Below are 19,390 nucleotides of genomic sequence, written 5' to 3'. Positions count from 1 at the left end.
CATCTGAACACCTGCCTGAAAAGAAAGAGCTGGCACCTCAGAGTTAAAAAACCAGTTTGTCAGCTTTCAGGTGAGCCCTGGTGCCAGTGTGTTCCATAATGGCTCCAAACAGCAGGAAATGATGCACTTAGGTACCTTCACCTCATCCTTGCAAATTGCAGCACAATGAGAAGAGCTGCAGAGTGACTTCTGGTGTCCTTGTCCTCCTCCAACATGTGCCTTCTGCTTGGCTTTCAAACCCAGGGGATGGCTACACCTGTTTTGGCAGCAATAAACTTCTAGCAGAATTTCCATCATAAAAAAAAAGAAACAACCTAAGATGGTCCTTAAAGAGCTGGGCTCATACAGCTTCCTTGGGCAGTGGTTTTGGTGCTGAATTCCAGATTTTGGGTTCTAGCTGAGGCACTGCAAGATGTCAGAGATACTGAAAATTAAAAGCTGAACAAGGTTAATGAATTACCTGCTTAGCAAGCACCACTGCAAGAGAAGGAGTCTCAAGTGAAGAATAAACATCAGGCTAAGAGCAAGGCAGAGGCTGGGGCATTGCTGAGAATCGTTTAATTGATTTTCTTGTAAAAGGTTTCTAAGGGCTGTGATTACAAAAGCTTCAGAGAAATTTGCAGTTTGCTTCCTGATCCTTTTTGGCAATGAAGCCAGAGGCTGAATAAGTTTACGTTTGCTTAGACTAGTTGTGAAAATGTCAGATAAAAAGCTTTATGGTTGCCTCAGTGGCATCTGTGCTGAGACACCAGGCTGGGAAGCAGGAGGAGCTTGTGCTGGAGGCACCGAGGCAGAAGCAAATCTGATGCCACATCCACCCTTCACCTCCCTCATTTCTCTGTGCTAAAAACTCACATTCTTTGTGAGTTTTAATAAAAATGCTCAATTGGTAAATTAATGCTCAAAATGTGAAGCTCACAGGGTGGCACTCTTAAGAGGAGTCACTGGTAATTTGATAGCCCTAGAGAGTAATTAATGAGTGTTCAAGTTCAGTGTGAATTGCTGCATGAATGAGGCCAAGGAGCTGGCTGTTGTCATGTTGCATATTTTACTCATGTGAGCAGAGTAACTCAGCTTTAGTTAATCTGCCACTAAATGTTTTCTGCTAAGAAACCCGTGGCTATGCAGGATATTTGCATTTCCAGTAAGCCAGGGTGGGGAGGAATGGGAAGGTCCATATTTTTTTTTTCCCCAGATAGCAAAGAGAGTGTTTAAAAGTTTCAGCAAATGGCAGTTAATCAAATACTGGCCAATATTTATGGAATATTGATGTTATGGGGGAGCCTGGTTACTTTTTCCTTCTCTTCTAAAGTGAAGTTCCTTGGCCCTTGCATTTATTTATTTATTTTTCTTTTTCCTAATGCTTCTCCTCCAGAAGATGGCTGCAAATGCTGTAGCACTGATTCATCATTTGTTCACTGCCTGTTGTGCAGTAATTGCATTTCTTGCAGCCATATTTGAGTCAAGGGATGTTTTAATACAAATAATTCAATTCAAAACTTGTGTTCCTGTGTTGCCTGCCCTAGGTCATCCTGCTGTGGCCAGGGGTTGGTCAAGATGATCTCTAGAGGTCCCCTCCAATCTATTCTATGAATCTATGAAAATCTTAAATCTTGTTAGGTTTGGGTTTTTTTGTTGTTGTTGAATATTGGACAGGAATCACAGTTTGCTGGAACTTAGGAAGAAAGGGAGCTGCTAACTGCTGGATCCAGAGCCAAGGAGCAGCTCTCTTTCATAGGGAGGTTCCTCCTCTCATCAAACATTACTGGAGCTCTCCTATTTCCTGGCAGAAAGCCAAAGGTAAGGAATTCTATAAACAAGGTCAGCTAATGAACCCTTGCCTTCCTTGCTGAGAGCCAGGAGGAGGGAGCAGTGCTGTCCCCAGGTGCCATCATCTCTCAGCTCTGTTGGCCATCTTCTCCTTGAGCATTCTGCTCTACCTCACCCACTTCATTTCCTTCAGCAATGGATGTTCATTTAACCCACGTGGTACCAGGTAATTACATGTTTATTTACATTTTTAGTACTTCTGATATTATTATTAATGTTGCCATTAGTGCAAGATGTGTTCACCTGTGTCAAATTTTGCTTGCACAAATCCCAGCCTGATAAAGCATCAGCAGCTTTATGCTCAAGTTCAAGACCAACTGTTACTCCAGGGCACACCAGGTGCCATTGCCATTTCTGGTAAAACATAAATCCATGTGTCATCTTACCCTGAATTCATCTATTCATGCCAGCTAGAAAAAAAAATCCTAATTAACTCAGGTTCTCAGGGCTGGGGCTCCCTTCTGTTTGCAAACAGTGGAAGAAGCCTCTAAGCAGTCAGCAAAGCACTGATAAAAATAAAAGGCAATCAAAATCTTTCTTCATTTAGCAATGCAAGAAATCAAATATAGTCTGGTACTATTCCAAGTTTATAATAAGGTTTCTCTACTAAATATTGGGTGTTATTGCCATTGTCATCTGGAAACAAATTCCCCAATTTCCTGCTTGGAAAGTTGCATTTATGCTCAGTTGCCCTTGAATAACCTTTTCCTTCTGTAAACTGTAAATGTGAGATTTGGCCTTTGGCTTTTCTAGCTGAAAGCTACAAACAGATCCAAATTCAGAGGTTTTTACACTGAAGTTGTTAAATATCCACATTACAAAGAAAATGTTCTTTATATTGAAGGACATTAAGCATATTAGAAATGGTTGATTAAATCCTGCCCTTTACCAGCCCTACTGTGTAGACATGGCTGTTCTCTGATTTTAATAGCTTGGTGTGTATGACAGAGCAAATGCTGACCCTTAACTGAATGGAGATCACCAGAACATAGGCTGGAGCACGTGTCTATGTGTACCTTCTGGCCTGGGTAGGAATGAACAAAGAAAAATCATAATTGAATTGGGATTTGAGGAAAAGAAGTGGCAGCAGGGTTTTACAGCTAACTCCTAGTCTGGACAGCTCCTGTAGCTGTTTCTCTACACATCATTTACTCTGTGTGTGTGGCATCTACCTCCACACTCTTGTAATCTTATTTCTTCTGCTCCTTAGAGCATCCCTCTCTCTGAGCAGAGGAGCAGGAGGAGGGCCTGTGTGCCCAGGCTGTAGCCATGGTACAGCTGACTCAGAGGGCCTGCAGCCAGGTTAACTCAGCTCAGGGGAGTTCTCTGGTCACTCACAGGCATTACTAAAATTAGCAGTTACATGGAGCTGCATGGGCTTTGTGTGCCTGGGTTTTCTACTTCATAAAATAGAATTACTGACTCGTTTGCTAGTAACATCATTCCACTGTGTCTTGCCACCTAAAATGCAAATACTTTTCCTGAGTATAAAACAGTTTTATTTGTGTCCAGAAGTATTGTGCCCTGATCAATTTTTTTTTAATTCTATTTAACGTTTTGTTGGGAAGCAAGCATGAAAAATATTTAATGTGAAGTAAACCAGTAGCAGCCTCCTGGGGGGTCCCTTCCCTGGTGAGGGGTTAGTGCAGCCTCAGTTCATCCTGACAGTGTGAGGACACCAGAGTCATGTCCATCTAATAAAATCTGTCAAGGATAATTTAAATCTGTTTCTCTAGTTCAGGTAATACAAAACCTGATGTCTGTAATAAATAAAAGCCAGGAAACCAAAAAAATCTAGACTAGGATGTCAGCTGTGCTGCAGGACACACAAGCACTCCCAGCTGCAGTGCACAGAGGGTGAGTGATGCCATCATCACGCAGATGGTCTTTAGCTGTTTTATTTATTTCTTAAAAAAAAAAACAACAAAAAAACCAACAAACAACTCAGGAAGACAAATGAAACCAGCAGGTGAGGAGCAACTGGTAGGGCACTGACCACCCACCAGAGCAGGGTGAGATGCTGGGTCTCTGAGCTGCATAATCTTGAACTGAATCCCTGATGAGTTGCAGCTCCAACACTTCTGTGCTAACAGGAGGATGTGCTGCTGGGCAGGTGGCAGCATTTTCTCTTTCCTTAACAAACCTTTGCCAGTACAGGGCCCTTTGCCTCTGGAATTTATTAAAGCTGCAGCCCAGTGTTAGGCTTTGCATCTCTTAGATTCTTAACTTTTGTTTCTCTATCCTGGTGCTTCTTCTAGTGCTTCACTATTAATCTATTATTTTTAATGTTAAATATATAATCAATCACCTCCTGTAGCAGATGTAGTGGTGACAGCTGAGCTTCCTAGCTGCCTGTCCCCCTGTCCCACCCTGCTGACAGTGAATGAGACCCTTGGGTGCCTTTGCCACCTCTCCTGTGCCCAAACAATTTGCAGTCCTCCAAACCAAGGGCCTCACCATGCAGTGCAAAGGCCTCAGTCCAGCAAGGAACCATTGGCCTAGAACTTTCCTCCATCTTCCCTTGTAGGAGACTGCACCTCAGCCCCACTCTTGGCACAGTTACTTTGTTCTCCCAGGTTCTGATCTGAATTTATTCATCACCAATTGGTAAAATGTTCTTCTAGCACTGCCGTTCTTTTTAGTTAACATCCCTCTCCTGGCTGTGCACCCACTCATGTGAGTGGGAAAAGCAGACATCTCATTTCAGCCTTCTATTTGCTTGGTTAAATAGACAGAATCATTTAAAAGCCTGCTGCATGCCCCCACTCACAGCAGCTCTCTAGCAGCTCTTTCCCACACCTATCCCCACTGTACCCATTGCAGCTGAGCTCCTGTGAACACCCTCCAGCCCACTCACATTAATAGGTCCTTGTTGCTTGTTGAAAATGCTTTGCTTTTTTTTTCAGGGTTATGCATTGTGCATTTATCAAGACAAAGTTTTCCTTTCTATCCCCTCTAACAGATCACTCACGTGGACTCGGTGAGAATTTCTGCTCGGTGCATTTTGTACAATAAATTTTCCTTCTCTCCATCACACTGCTCTGTCAGGGCTGTGCTGTGTTAGACTGAGCTGCCCTGCCAATAAACCAGCCTGGTCACTACCACAGAGTTAAAATACAGAGTATTAGGTGGGGCATTAGTCACTTTTAGTATTAGGTGGGGTCACTTTGTCACTAAAGGGTCTGAAGTGGTATGAGAACAGCCCTGTGAATACAGAACTGACAGCCTGAAAGGGAAGGTGTGTGACCCATCTGCTTTGAACACACACAGCATGGGGAGGATTTGGCTTTGAAAGAAAACTTGTTTTCTAAAAATGGCAAAGTATCATCTAGAAGCCACCTACCCTTGTTTCAAGTCTTCTCTGTAACAGAAATTTAGCATTATTAGAGATCTCAAATCACCTCAGGAGACATGTGCAGCATGTGGTCTGGCACTGGGTCACAGTAAAGACTTACAGGTGAATTAAAGAGACCTACAGAACATTGCAGACATTAAAACCAACATCCACTGCTTTGTAAAGAAAGGAAATTGCAGAGCTAAAGCAAATGGAGAGTAGGGGATACAGCATGGCTTGAAATAATAAAAAAAAATTCTAATCACAGTTGGACAAAGCTCAAATTTGACAATGATATTCAGACAGCAGTAATTTTTGTTCTTTTTTCAACAGTGCTTGTGGACCAAGTAAACAACACTTCAAATTCTGTTTCAGCAACATTTCTGTCTGTTCTCCTCTAATGAGAGGTTTGGAGCTCTCACCTTGACTTCACCCCCACAGGTCTTTAAAGGTCTGATACCAGATTTCAGGAGATCTCAAGATGCACCAATAAGGTCAGAACAAATGAGGAATGAATGACATGGTCACACTGGTTTCTCACTCAGTATTTTCTAGGGGGTGGACAGGTTTGATAAGAAAAGCCATAATCAGGTCTGAAAATTCCTTATGGACAATTGAGTGTCCACTTGGGGAGCTGTGAACTCTTTACATCTCTGTAATGAGGAACCACTTCCCTCAAGAAGAGGTTTTAGAGCAGGGAGATTGGCTCCTCTCCTCCAAACTTCACTTTCAGGTAGTCCAGGTTACAAGAAGTTGCTTTCAGCAGCTTTGCAGTATATAAAGAAGCTCAGAGATTAGAGACAAATGGATAATGAAAAAAAAAAAAAGATTTAAAAAACCCAGTGGCAAATAACCCATTAAAACATACTGAGGTTTCTGTATATTGTATTCTCTTCAGATTTTTCAAAGCAAAATGGTACACTGCAACATTTATTCCAATACATTTGTAAGCACATGCAACATTGGTGTCTTGTTTGTACATTAATTTCTAATGCAGTCCAAGAACCTTTACAGGAAACGCATACAAGAACTCACACACACGTGCACAATTCCTTCTACCATTAGTCCTGAGGAAAAAAACTTAAATTTTACTTGAAACCAAACCTCAGTTCTGCAAGTACCTCTGGGAAATCAACCCCCAGCTACTCTGAATTCCTAACCAAAAATACCTTGCACTCTTTTTGCAATTGGGATCTGAAATTCTCTGCTGTTCGTCAGGTTGCACATTCCAAAATGGTTCCAAACAGTCCATGATTTACAGCACTGGAGACAAAAACTGCATTCTCATTAAAAAAAGACATGCTTGATGCAGATGAAGGATCATATGGAGATGCTAACATTCAAAACACAAAATTGATAAAACAACCACATAAACTAGAGAAACACAGTTTTGGAAAGATTTTTCAATCAGCGTATAATTGGTGTCATTATACAGTCAGCCTGGATTTTTTTCTGACTTAAATACTCAGGCCAACTCACAATAATAATAAAAAAAATTGCTAAAATGACTTCTTGTAGAAAGAAGGACATTTGTTTAAAAGAACCACGTTTCAAAAGCTGGTATTGCTCTGAGGCTCTGGCCATCAAGTGCCACTAGGTGTCAGCACTACAGAACCGGTTTGTTTCAGACTTAAAAGCATCAACTCCACTTGGTTTCTTTATTAGTGTTCCTTGTCTGTGAATTACAGTACGTGTCAACTACACCAATAGCTAAGCAAGTATTTATGGTAGTAAACCCAAAATAACAGTCTTGGTTTATTTCCTCCCCCTCATTCACCTGATTTGAATGGAGTACTTCAAATCAGTTTCATAATGCCAAAAAATGTTTTGAAATAACATGTAAATCAGTTATTCTATCCTCTTTCCTGCAGTGCCATGGACTTCTGACTTAAAAAACAAAAACTAAGCCAAACAAAACAGCATTACAACCTCTTCTTTTTTTTTTTTTTTTTTTTTTTTTTTCCTTCTTTTCAGATACCAGAATACCTTGAAGATAAAGCTCTTTATGTTAAATACAGCGTAGTTGATCCAGGTTGAAAATTATAAGGCACGTAATTTTCTTTTCATAAAAAATTCCCTCCTATTCTGAAGTATTGTTACAATTGTGCTGTTTGTGATGGCCCATCATAGCTACTGGTTTTTCATGGTTTTGGACAAAAGGAATGAAAGACCACCAAAAAATAACCCATAGAATTACAGAACACCAAAAAAATGAAACATAACACATCAATACAATGTACACTACAACAGCAATGATCCAGTCTTCTTATTTCTTTGACCAACAAAGCACTGACAATTGCAAAGCATTCTTTGTTTTGCACTGTAAATACCTGACTTTATCTAAGATAGACAGATGCTTAGCACTGGATTGCCACAATACCTGAAAAAAAAAAAAAAAAAAAAGGCTGTTTTGTTTTATTTTCTATCATTTTTTAGCAAAACAAAGCTGCCAAGTCATTGTTGCTGGAAAAATATGAGAGAAATAATAGGTAACTACAAAAATGATGAACTAGAACACCCAAGGAGAGAATAATAGTTAAGGAACATATGAAAACAAATGGCAACAGTTCTAGGCATTTATTCCAATATCTTAGAAAATAAAAATACTCTTAATTGCATCACCATTTAAAGACAGAAAACCAAAATTTTTAAGATTAAACCAAAAGAATATGTGAATTTTTTTTTTTTTTTTCCATTTTAAGCCTTGTTTATTCACAGTACAAATACACCCCACTGGGACTTTATTATTATATTTTTTTTGAGTCACAAGATGCACCAAGTTTGAGAGGGAGCACTGGTTCCTTTCTCCTCTGTAAAGCTGCTCTGCCCTACACAAACTCCATCCCCCACCCCCAAACTTCTCAGTGCCCTCATAAATGGCAGAACAGATCCACAATTGAGAGGCCTGGAGGTGCAGGAGTGCCAAGCTGAGAGCATCCATTCCCACACACACTCAGCCAAGAGAAAAATACATTCCATGGTTATTTAATATCCACCTTAAGGCAAACAGATCCACCTCAGGCTGAAAAACCTTTACTTTTCAAATTTCAAACATGAACCAGAAAAATCAGTAAATGAGCTAATGTCGGGCATAAAGAATGCTTTAAACAAAAAGAAGCAATAAACCAAAAAGTGTTTTTCCCAACAATAAATTATTTTGCCATGATTCTATCTACATTTTGTTAAAGCATTTTATGCTTTAATAACATCAGATTGCACGTTTTTTGGCAACTTCATTTTTTTTTTAATAAAAATTCAGACAGTGTCCTCTGTTTGCAATCAGAACCACAACCTTAGTGCAATATTATATTTATTTCTTACAGTAATTTTGGTTGCCATACAAGAGTATTAAGGATTGGGGAAAAGTGCAAGTTACAGGAGCTTGATTTTTTTTAATCAGTCGAAATAAGAGGAATTAAAGCACAAAAGTTACAGCAACATAGAGAACGTGAACACAAGTTGCTACACAAACTATAGCGAGAAACATATTAATATCTAGAAAAGAAAAGAAAAAATGTCATGGGAAAATTATCAATATTTGTGGCTCATACATATAATCATCGCCAGATCAACTGGGTAATGCCTTTTAAGAACTGAGGAAAAGAAAAAAAAAAAAATCACTATTTTTTTATTAACTTAAGTACCACAAATAATTAACTTTTGTGATATGTAAATTCTGTAAATCAACAGTCACATCTAGTCATTTTATAATATATGAATTCAACTTAAAATGTTCTCAGACACCCAGGGAAAGGAGTCTGTGCAGTTATACACAATTTACATCTTGTAGGATTTTGGTATTGTATACACAAATATTACAGAAACTAGGCATGTAAATGCAATTTATTTAAATTACAGTATATAAACAAAAGTTGATCCTAAAACCCAGAATATCATAACGTATTTCATAGATCTCTAACAACTTGTTTTTCACTATCATAGTAGCAGGAAATAAATGGGTCTTCTCTCCTGCCCCAGACATTTTCAAACTGCTGAAAATACTCGGAGGCAACGTCGTATCTGTTACTATTGCTTTCTGTAGCAAAATCATCACCCAGAGCTAGAGACCAATTCATCTTGGCAGAGGTGTTTTTTATTGGTGCAAGTAGTTTCCTTTCAGGTCTCCTTACCTTTACTTTGTAAGACACAATGTAAAAATAAACTATTTCATTAGCTCTTTAATGTGTTAAACCTCTTCTCTACTAACCGTACCTGTTCTTTCAGTACCTGAAAAGATACAGGAGCAAGAAACACACCTGTGTAAGAAAGGGATTTCCATCAGCTGTAATATACCACGTATATCAGCACTTGGTCAACATAAATTCCAACAAGAAGGTTGTGATTAAAAAGCAGCTTAAAAGTCAACTTCTACATTTTCTTTTACTACCGTATTTGTCTAACGCATCTTCTGGCACATATTATAGAGGTAAGAGCAACTGTACCCAAAGAAATTAAAAAAAGAGCATGGCATTAGTGGTTTATTTACTGAATTCTGTCGTATCACCAAATGGAAGACAATGATGGCTAAATTACCATTTTTACACTTCTTAAAGTATTTGATGGCCTCAAGTTGCCTGGAGCGACTGTCTGCATGAATCTGCCAGTTTCTACACCACCTAGGGAAAAATTCAGTACTCCTGAAAGTAAAACACCTTCATACTTGGATTTTATTACAAGGTTACTTGGAACTTTGAAATACAAATAGAGTGTAGTAACAGATGTTAAGTCAAAAGATTTGTTGTTCCATGAAGGGGGCAGGAGGCTAAATAAGTTGCTTTTTATGAGTATCCAATGCGTTGGTAACTATAACCACTTCTGAAGAAATACTCATCCTCCTTTGTAGAAGTTCTAGCAAAGATAGAAAATATAACACAGCTCTGCTGGTTCAGATGCATCCAAATGAGGTTGGTTTTAAAAAGGTCAAGACTTTATAATTATTCCACAGAAATAGTAGTAAACCACAAAAGTTTTTTTTTTCTTTTTTTCTTTTTTTTTTTTTTGTTTTTTTTTTTTTTTGTGTTTAACTTTCTAGCACTGAAGTGGCACAAAGGCTGCCCAGTAGACCAGCCACTTATTTTCTTAAAATATTGTGCTTATAAACTATCTGTACAGCTATTTAAACTTGCAGTAAAGAAAGATATTTAAAATGCTAAACTTTATGTACTCATACTAGGGCTGTTGCAGACCTAATTAGACACTTGTTTGTGAGCAAAAAATAATCACAATAAAAAAATTAGAGATAGGCTGGACCATATCAAGGACCATATCAAGGAAAGAAAGTTCAGGTACCTTGTAAAATGTAAGAGAACCTGAAAGGTAGGCAGGCAGTCAAGCCATCCAGACACAACTCACCTACCTTGAACATCTTGAATATTATGTTAATAAAGACCTACAAAACTCACAGATATTAAGAGCTGTTAATTACAAGGGGAGTGCAAACATGCAGAGAGAGATTTGTTAACTTTAAAAAAAAAAAAAAAGGAAAAAAAATTTAGTCAGATTAACCAAATCTGTGTTTTCCCCTGCTGACTGAAGTCTCCTGGAAAGCTCTTGAGCTCTTTCACCCCCCAGTTCCCCAGCCCAGCAGGACACAGACACCTCCCCTGCAGCCCAAAGAAATCGCTGGAGGCCGAGGGGCTGTGTCCCACTCCTCCTGCACTGCTGGGGCTGCTCTCCTTGTCAAGAACCTAAAACCTTTTAACAGTGCTAAAAAAGGAAACCAACCCGATTCTCCTGGCCCTTGGAACAGGAACGTTCTGAGACCCTACAAGTCTCTTTCTGTCTTGGCATTACCTCTTTTACCTTTTTTTTTTTTTTAACAAGCTGAAACAGTTTCATTTCTGCTACCAGGCCGAAATCCCTCTTTCTCTCTTGCTTAAAATCCTGGCAACCTTCCCACTGACTGCAATGGGAACATTCATCTATCTTTTTTCTTCCTTCTTGGCCTGATGTTCAAAATAGTTCAGCACTTACCACTCACTGAATTAAATGCCATCTCTCAGGGTTCAGCATGTTTGAATATCTGACTGCCAAGTCCAAAAGATGGGTCTGGACGTAACCTCAAAATCTTTTACTGGCTTTGTGGAGTTCATACTGCGACTCAGCAGGAGTTTAGCTGGTTGAAAACTGGGGGGTCTCAGGTTCAAACTAGCTTCATTTTGTTGTACCTTTAAGTGTGCATTTCCTCCTTGGGTTTTATGCAACAGCTGCATCGTCTTACAGGTCAAGTCAATGGAGCATGTATTGAACTTGTTCTGCCACCTTGGAAGAGTGCTAAGTGTAACTGCAGAAATAAAGAAATACCAGGTAAAACAGAGCAAGGTTACCTTTGAACTAATTCCAGCAGAACAACCAGCTTCACTGCCAACAAATCAGAGAGCTAAACTAGTAAAAAAAACAGTAATATGAACTCCTGTACCTTAGTATCATGCCCCTGCTACTAATAAAAATGGGTTGGAATGGTAATAGAGGAATCTGTCCTTGAACTAAGGGCTGGGGAAGGAAGCCTGCTCAGAGACTGAATGTCAAGGAGAGAAAATAGAGCTTTTCAATTAAAAAAATAAAATGAGATGCTTGCAGTTTTAAATTGAAAGAAAAATGGTATGTCATGGTTCCAGCACAAGGGCAACATCAAGACATAGTATTTTTGAAGTTAACAATTTTCTCTCTCTCTCTCATATCTCCCCACAACTTTGAAATAAAATGGCCCCACTGGTGTAAGATATTTAGATTTACGTTTGGGCGTGTAGCATTCAGTCTGCAGTACCTGAGTACCAGGAATTCAACTGTTTTCCCCCTCCCCCCCAAATTTGCTGGCACTCGCAGACAGACAAGGCATTTGGGGTTTTTCAGTACCAGCCCATCTCTAGTTATCAACAGAAGTTTGTGAGGCAAAAATAGCTATTCTTATCTGTCCAGCAGCTGTTTCAATGCTCTTTCTATGTTCATTCTGTGCCCAACTCTAGTCACTCCAAGGTCTATCAGATCTTCCTTTTGTAGATTTGGTAAATGAGTGCCATCTATTTCATTGTCCATAAATGTTTCTTTATGTTCACCTAAGTTTAGACTTTCCAACCAATCTGCCACGTCTGGTTTAGTCCACAGGTGGACAGGCTTAGTTGTAAAAGGCTTATTTGAGATTGGCTGTTGTAATATTGAGGGAGAAGGAGACCTGCTGCGCCCTGTGGTCAAGCCAAACAAGTCCCCAGAAGGGGGCTGGCTGGGTAGGCTAAATACATCAGACAAAGTTGGAGAAGGAGATGAAGCTGAAGCAGAAGCACTCAGAGGAGCAGGCATGATGTCTTTATTAATCTCTGTTGGTGAAACCACAGGGCTTGGAGCATGTCTTGCTCCTGAGGTCCTACTGTCATAGTCTGGGGACCTGCTCTGCAGTGTGATCGGTTGGCTGGTTCCAGGTCGGACAGTAAAAGTGATTGTTGTACTTCGTGTACCTGAGACAGTACTCATGACTTCCGTGCTCCTGAAATTGTAAACAGACAGGGAAGGTTAGAGAGAGAGAGAGCAGCCACCAGCTGGAAGCTTCCCCACACCAACAAGTGATAAATGCGCTCTCGGAAGCTTGAATGTTTTCAGTTGTTAATGAGCAGTAAAACCAGGTTAAAAGTACTAAGTTGGCATCATTAAATCTTTCCCATAAAAGTCACCGATGGTAAGCCATGGTTACAACCCAAAACTTTTGTTTATGAGCAGCTGCCAGAGCACATTTTTCCTTTTTAAGACTACACCAAATTAATTTGTGGTTAAATAAGAAACACGGAGTGGAATGAGCACCTGGGCACTCTGTGCTCCCCATGAAGTGCAGCCAGGAGCTGATCTTCCCTTTGCTGCATGGGATCCTTCATTTTGGTTTTAACCTGCCAGTTTCACACAGTGTTAGCCAACATAGCTCATAATAATAATAATAGTTAAGGAAAGTATTTGAATAATACTTGCATTTTGGATGTCTGTGCATCTACTCAGTGAATTTCAGGGTATGTTTCTATTCCCTTTCATTCACAGAACATGCTCCACAAGCTCCTCTTTATTTCCTTTGCTGTTGAGCTGTTTTTTTTTTTTTTTGTGCTCTAAAATATGAAGCAGTCCTTCTGAGGCTCATAAAAGAACTTCTGTGACCATTTCCTCCTACAGAGAAATTCTACTCTGGCAGTTTCACTACAAAACTTAAGAAGACAAAATCCTTGTTACTGTGCATGCCCAGAGGTGATGTAGTTGTGGTTAAGTCACCAGCACCTCTCTCTTTGCCTGAAGGAAACTTCAGATTCAAAACTAAGCAGGCATGAAACTTGCTGAGAGGGAGGCCCAGATGCCAAGGCTGACAGGGTGGCTGAAAGAGATGAATGCTTCTGTCTGATGGGTACAGAACAGATTTAGAAGCAGAAGATCCAGGTTCAGGTCTGCTCATATCATACAGTGCTTAACTCCACAGCCCTTCATTCTGCTGAGAAAACTCTTATCAGTCAGTATGTGCTTTCCAGGACATTCCACTGAACCCTTGGGTGCCTGAAGCTTCAGTGTTACAACCAGGAAACCCTTCAGACAACTGAGTTCAGGCACTTCCAGACCAAAGGAAAGATTTGTTTATCCTTGAAGGGATAAACTATGGACTATGGAAGGGATGCTATGGACTCCAGAAGACAACCTGGAGGATGCTGTAGTTAAATTTCTACCTCAGACTCTCTGCATCTGAGTGCCAGACTGCAGATAATGGGCAGTTAATGCCTTTCTCTCAGAGGAACCTGGATTGGAGACCTTCTTCAGTGTTCCCTGAGTTTGTTTGCTGCATTCTCCCCACGTGATAACCCAGGCTTGGGCAGGGAATTAACAAACACAGACCTCAGGTAACCTCCAGCACTGAGATCCAGAGCACGCTGCCAGCACAGAGCCTCATTCCCAGCAAGCTCCAATACCATGGCATTAGGACAGCACCAAGAATAACTTTTTGGAGAACATACACCTTATTCACAGGAGCAACCCCACTGACTTCCCACAGATTGTTCCTTGCATTACAATGGGAACTGGGGGGTCTTTTTGAGAGCTGAAAGATGGGGACTTGGTTTAAAACACAGTAGGACCAATACTTTTAGCACTTAGGTCTTTGTAATGGAACAAAGAATGAACACTGGCAAGGTTTTGAGTGCTTCCAGTGGTTTCTTTGGAGCTTAATGGCTCTCATTGTCTTACAGGACTGGGGCTAAGCATTCTTACAAATAAAAAGTCCATGGTAAGAAATTACTAAATTCTATTTCACCTACTTTAACTGAGCACTGGGAGTCTCACCCACTTTAATAAGGCATTCTACAATTTTAAGGCAACAAAAGACCTGCTCAGAAAAAGGCTGGGATAATGCTGTCCCAGTGATTGCCAGAAGAGTGGGATGAGTTTTGTAAACATGTGGAAATGTCTCCTTTTACTTAAAGAAAGTACCCTTTTACTTAACTTTCCTGACTTGCAAATACTAGGGACCATGGGTTTGTATTCACACCCATTGTGGCAATACCAAATGGATGAGGAATCTTCTAGGATGCTGAAAGATGACTCCTGTTCCCTGACAGGCTGCTCCAGGATCACCTTCTGCTTTGGAACTCATTTTTGCTGCATCATCTCTGTTTTGTTCCTTTCACAGACATCCTGCTATCAAGAAGCTCAGGCAAGTCTGCTGAAGCCCACAGTTGCTTTTCTAGGCTTCCCATTCAAAGTCTTTAATTCCAAGGTTATTTTTTTCCCTTTTTTTGCACTTCTATCACCTGCCATATCAACTCAAGCATGTTATGTTAGAGAGATTGCTGCCCTGTAATTGTAATCCAAGGGGAAAAGACCGTGCATATTTGTCCAACTCCTCTGCATCCTAAATTGCAATTTATGACATCTCCAATACAATCTGGGGTGCAGATACAACCCTGAAATTATCATCTGTCTTGTATTTTATGGTTGCTTGGTATCCTGGTCAATAAGGAAGAAGAGCATTCCAGCTGGAGAGCAGGAACTCTGGTGTGTTGGGGGGTTTCCAGATTTATAAGAAGAGCAATTTCTTATGCCTTATTTGATCATCTTTTACACTAAGCATATTAAATCCATATTAAACCTGCCTAAACCTAAATTTCATTTTTTAAAAAGGTGAAAAGTCTGAGAATTATTTTAAATAAAATTTGCTCTATTAAAATCAGCATATGGTGGTAATTTATAAACATTTGCTGCTGTTAAGCCTGCACTGATGGCACTGCCCATTATGTTGCCTTACATTAAAATCACAGTATCTGATTCCTATGCCTCTAAGTATAAAAGCCACCAACACAGCTTGCAGGCAAGAAATTCTTTTCAATTTTAAATTAAATGTGCAGGATTCAAATTTACTGCTCACACCAGAAGCAACTCAGTGAAAGATGGCACACTGCAACAGCTCCTAGGAGCCTCCTATGTTATAAAAACAAACAAACAAAAGGGACATATACTGTGGCAGCAGACTTACCCTGCAAGTGCACAAAAGATCTGCCTTTTCTGACAAAGCTCTTCCATCATGTCAGAGAGAAAAATCTTAACAACCAAGGGGACTTGCATAGGCATATGCAGAGGCACTGGGAGAAATTAACTTTTTTTACAGTTTTGAGAACGCACAAACCCCAAACTTAATCCTTCCCAAAACAGACAATTATTGTCTTAAATCCCTACCATACAGTTTTCCTTTGACAATCCAAAAATCAACTAAAAATTACTAGAAAAAGTGAAGGTAAAGAACAAGGGCTGATGTGATGACTGGCAGGATACAGAGCACTTTATAAGAGCGTTATTTTAGTGAGAAGAAGTGAGAAATGGTGAGTGTCTGGTGCAAGTAACACTGTTCAGCTGGAGTGAAAAATAATCATGAAGGTCTGTGGGAGTCTGTTCAAGTCTGTTTCCATGTGAATGGCACAAATGTCTGGCAGTGGGCTGTGAGGGACTGGTGCTGAGGAGAGATGGAGGACCAGAAGCTGGCTTCAGCTCTCTCCTTGGAGAGCTGGAGGAAAAAAGGGCAAGGGAAGCTGGAAGGAGAAATGGGTAAATCCCAAAGCTTCCAAGGATGAAAGACCCGACAGTGATGAGTGCAGCAGGTCTTGATTATTTTGAGGACTACTCTGTCTTTACTTTGAACAAATCTAGGTCTGTAAAAATGCACTGATCATCCTTCCCCACCCCTCAACCCACCCCAAAACAATCTCCAAAAATGCAGCAGAATTTGGGCATATCTGACAAACCATGCCCCTTCTTTAAGTGCATCACATATAAATTCAGGAATGTGGTTTTACATGCAAATCATTTCCTGAATACTCCTCTGATGAAAGGGGTTTTGTTTCAGCTTGAGATGACATCCTGTTTCTGCCTCTAGAATGGCTGCCATTTCTGGATTGATCTAATCCACATTGCACTTTGTGACAAAATCAACACCCAAATCACTAAAATGCAATAACAACAAGTGAGCATTAAAAAGAAGCAGAATGTACAACACAGAATACTCTATGCTTTATGGTTGTCACTTACTTCATGGCACTTCAGCATGACCCTCTTCTGACAACAGCAGTCATGAGAGCAAATAAAAATGACAAAATGGAGTGACTGAAACACTGCAAAAATTACTGACAAAGCAAGCAATCCTGTGAAATTGGCTGACAAATGGTTAACGAAATGAAATGAATCTAATGGGGCAGCAGTAAACTGGAAAATCAAGGCTTGGTAATTAATTATCCCACAAGGTTAAGTCTTTCATCATTTGTGAAGTCCAGACACATTTTGACAAGAAACCAAGTGTAGGATCAGTCCCTATACAGGACTCAGTACTAAGTGCAGTTCTTTCTTACCTGTTTGTGAAAAATTAGGAACTTTTCCAGCTAGTAATGAAAAACATTCAGAGATGGACAAAATCCCATGGCCACAGGCAGTTTCACTTTAAAACTTGCTATGCCAACACAGTACTGGTTATTTTTCCTAGAGTACTCAAGCCTGCATTTAAGCATCCTCCATGTAAAATGAGCATTTCCCAGTACCAGGACTGATGCCCAACCTGCCCCAGAGGCCATGAGCATCCAAACCCAGCTGGAGAAACATCAGCACTGTTTGAAACAGAAATTGCTTCTCCCCCCAGCAAAAGCTATTGCTCATTTTGGTATGGAGATGGCAGAGAGCAGCAGCAGTTGCTCTTCATTATTCCTCAGAAGTACACCGTGTGGTGGTGGAAGGATGCTGGTTTCACTGGGGGATGTGTTTTCTCTCCCTCACAGCCACTGGGCCTATTCTGCATTAATCACACTGACATTATTCAGTCCAGCTCGCAGGCTTGCACTTGATCATTACGTTGCTAAGCGACTGCTGGGTTCACAGACAGAGCCAACACGCCTCCCTTAACCTGCTAAAAACCCCTGCCTCAGTCTTCTCCCCATTTCTTTTATCAGCTCCCTATAAAAGCAGCCTCTCAAGTGAATTTATAGCACCACTGTATTTTTAGCATCACGGCTGATAGCGCCGTTCCGCCTCCCCTCCTCCCCACCCCTGCCAAGCTGCAGGGCTACCTAGGGCTGGGTATTCCCAGCTCTGTACCTGAGCAGATCCACATTTAGAAATAGGAATCGTGCCCAGAGCTCCTCGTGGGGGCTTTAGTTCTGGGTATTTGGGTCAAATGGAGCCTCACATCCAAACGACCTCAACCTTCTCTATAAAGAAGTGTGGGCAAATGATGGAGGAAGTGACACTTGGCCTGACCGCAGGGGTAGAGCAGATCAAAACCTCTATCACCACGACTGAGCTCCAAAATTTCTTAAATTTAAATGCTTAAGGGTTTTTTTTGAGGGCTATAATTGAGAGGGTTTAGCTCTGGTCCAGAACCTACCGATCAAACCCTTTAATTACACTTTTATTATTAGTGCAAAGAGACCAAGCACATCCTTTTGCTTCTTCCTTTTTCCTTCCCCTGTGAGTCTCCTTTTTGCTATCCCATGGCTGGGCACTGCTGCTGAGAAGCAGATGGTTTCTAGCCAAATGCTTCCATGCTCTATTTAAAAACCTTGAAAGTTGGTGTCTCCAAAAGAATCATAGAAAACTATAAATACACCACGAAAAATTATAGCTAAACCAACATGCAGAGAAAAGAAGCAAATCTCAGGTTTTTTTCTTAATGTAATAATTGTGAGACAAATGCTGCTTCATACTGCAGAACAATCTCTTCCTAATCCTCATTTCTCACAAACAGAGAAGGTATTTTTATGGGGTTTTGTGGCAAGCCATTACCCAACTATTAACAACTTAATTCTCCTCTCTTCTACCCTGACAGGGCAATCCCCATGAGTGAACTCCAAGTGCATGCTTCCCAGCTGTGTGCAGGTTACTCCTAGTGATATTTAGGATTGCTGCCTGGGCTATAGCTTCCTATATATCCTAAGGAGCAAATACATATTTTTAATTTCATCATAACATAACCCAAGTGAGTGAACATAACCCAAGTGAGCCTGTGAACAACCCTGCTATTTATAACACTTCCCAATACTTCTCTCTGGCTGAAGGATACGAGCAGGCATACTCATTTTTTATCACTTCTCCTTTAGCAGAGCTAACAAGTTCTTTGATTTAATGCTTGCTGTGAGCTTCCTTGCTCCTTTTCTAATGCTACCTCACAGAAAAGGGTGACAAGCTCTACAACTGGTTGTCCTACTATTAGGAAAAAAACCAGGAAATTAAGAATTTTAGCTTTTAGATGTAAATATTAGCTGTATGACTTGGAATTTTGGCAAGATGCTATTCCGTGGTCATAATATTTGACAGCCTGGTAAAAAATTGTGTCAGTTGTGCACTGGGACTAGAAAGGATGTAATTTATATAGCTTTTTAAAATATAAAACAGGAGTAAAAGCATTTTTAAAAAAAACCAAACACCTTTGTCTGGGAAGGATTTACCATGTATCCACTGCTTTTATGCAGGCACCCTGGAGAACAGAATTGTAGTGCAGACAGTTCAGGGCACAAACATACACAGACCAACAAAAAGAGAAATCAGAGCATATTTCTCCACTGTGATAAATTTTGCTATTAGCCTTTTGCTCCCTCTTTCTCATTCTCTGTCAAGCTCAGAAATCAATCCTCTCTCATCCACCCCTGGAAGGTGAAGCTGCTTAATCTCAGAGAGAGGGGAAGGTGCCAGCCTGGCTCCAGGGGTAGTTGGGAACCAGGCATGGCCAGGCAGACACCA

General features: G+C 40.4%; 1 protein-coding gene and 1 long non-coding RNA gene across 6 annotated transcripts in view; one reads left to right on the top strand and one right to left on the bottom strand.

Annotated features, from left to right (window-relative positions):
* The first annotated feature begins 1,203 nt into the window (after positions 1–1,203).
* Positions 1,204–11,629, top strand: LOC139804673 (uncharacterized). Of its 3 annotated transcripts, XR_011729489.1 has the most exons (3): positions 1,810–5,658; positions 7,139–7,211; positions 9,389–11,629. It is a non-coding gene; the product is annotated as an uncharacterized lncRNA (long non-coding RNA). The 3 variants fall into 3 exon arrangements; XR_011729488.1 differs by lacking the exon at positions 1,810–5,658 and adding an exon at positions 1,204–1,800 and having other exon boundaries at positions 7,139–11,629; XR_011729487.1 differs by having other exon boundaries at positions 7,139–11,629.
* SHANK2 (SH3 and multiple ankyrin repeat domains 2) overlaps positions 8,458–19,390 on the bottom strand; it is a 279,149-nt gene continuing 268,216 nt past the window's right edge. For all 3 annotated transcript variants that reach the window (XM_071762128.1, XM_071762127.1, XM_071762126.1), the window contains one exon: positions 8,458–12,644. In XM_071762128.1, the coding sequence (XP_071618229.1) occupies positions 12,071–12,644 (574 nt within the window). In that variant the 3' untranslated portion in view covers positions 8,458–12,070. The remainder of the gene's footprint in view (positions 12,645–19,390) is intronic.

This window comes from Heliangelus exortis, chromosome 18 (genome assembly GCF_036169615.1).
Source record: "Heliangelus exortis chromosome 18, bHelExo1.hap1, whole genome shotgun sequence".
NCBI classification, from domain to species: domain Eukaryota; kingdom Metazoa; phylum Chordata; class Aves; order Apodiformes; family Trochilidae; genus Heliangelus; species Heliangelus exortis.
The sequence above is the reverse complement of the archived record's forward strand: the minus strand, read 5'-3'. Positions and strand labels throughout refer to the sequence as shown.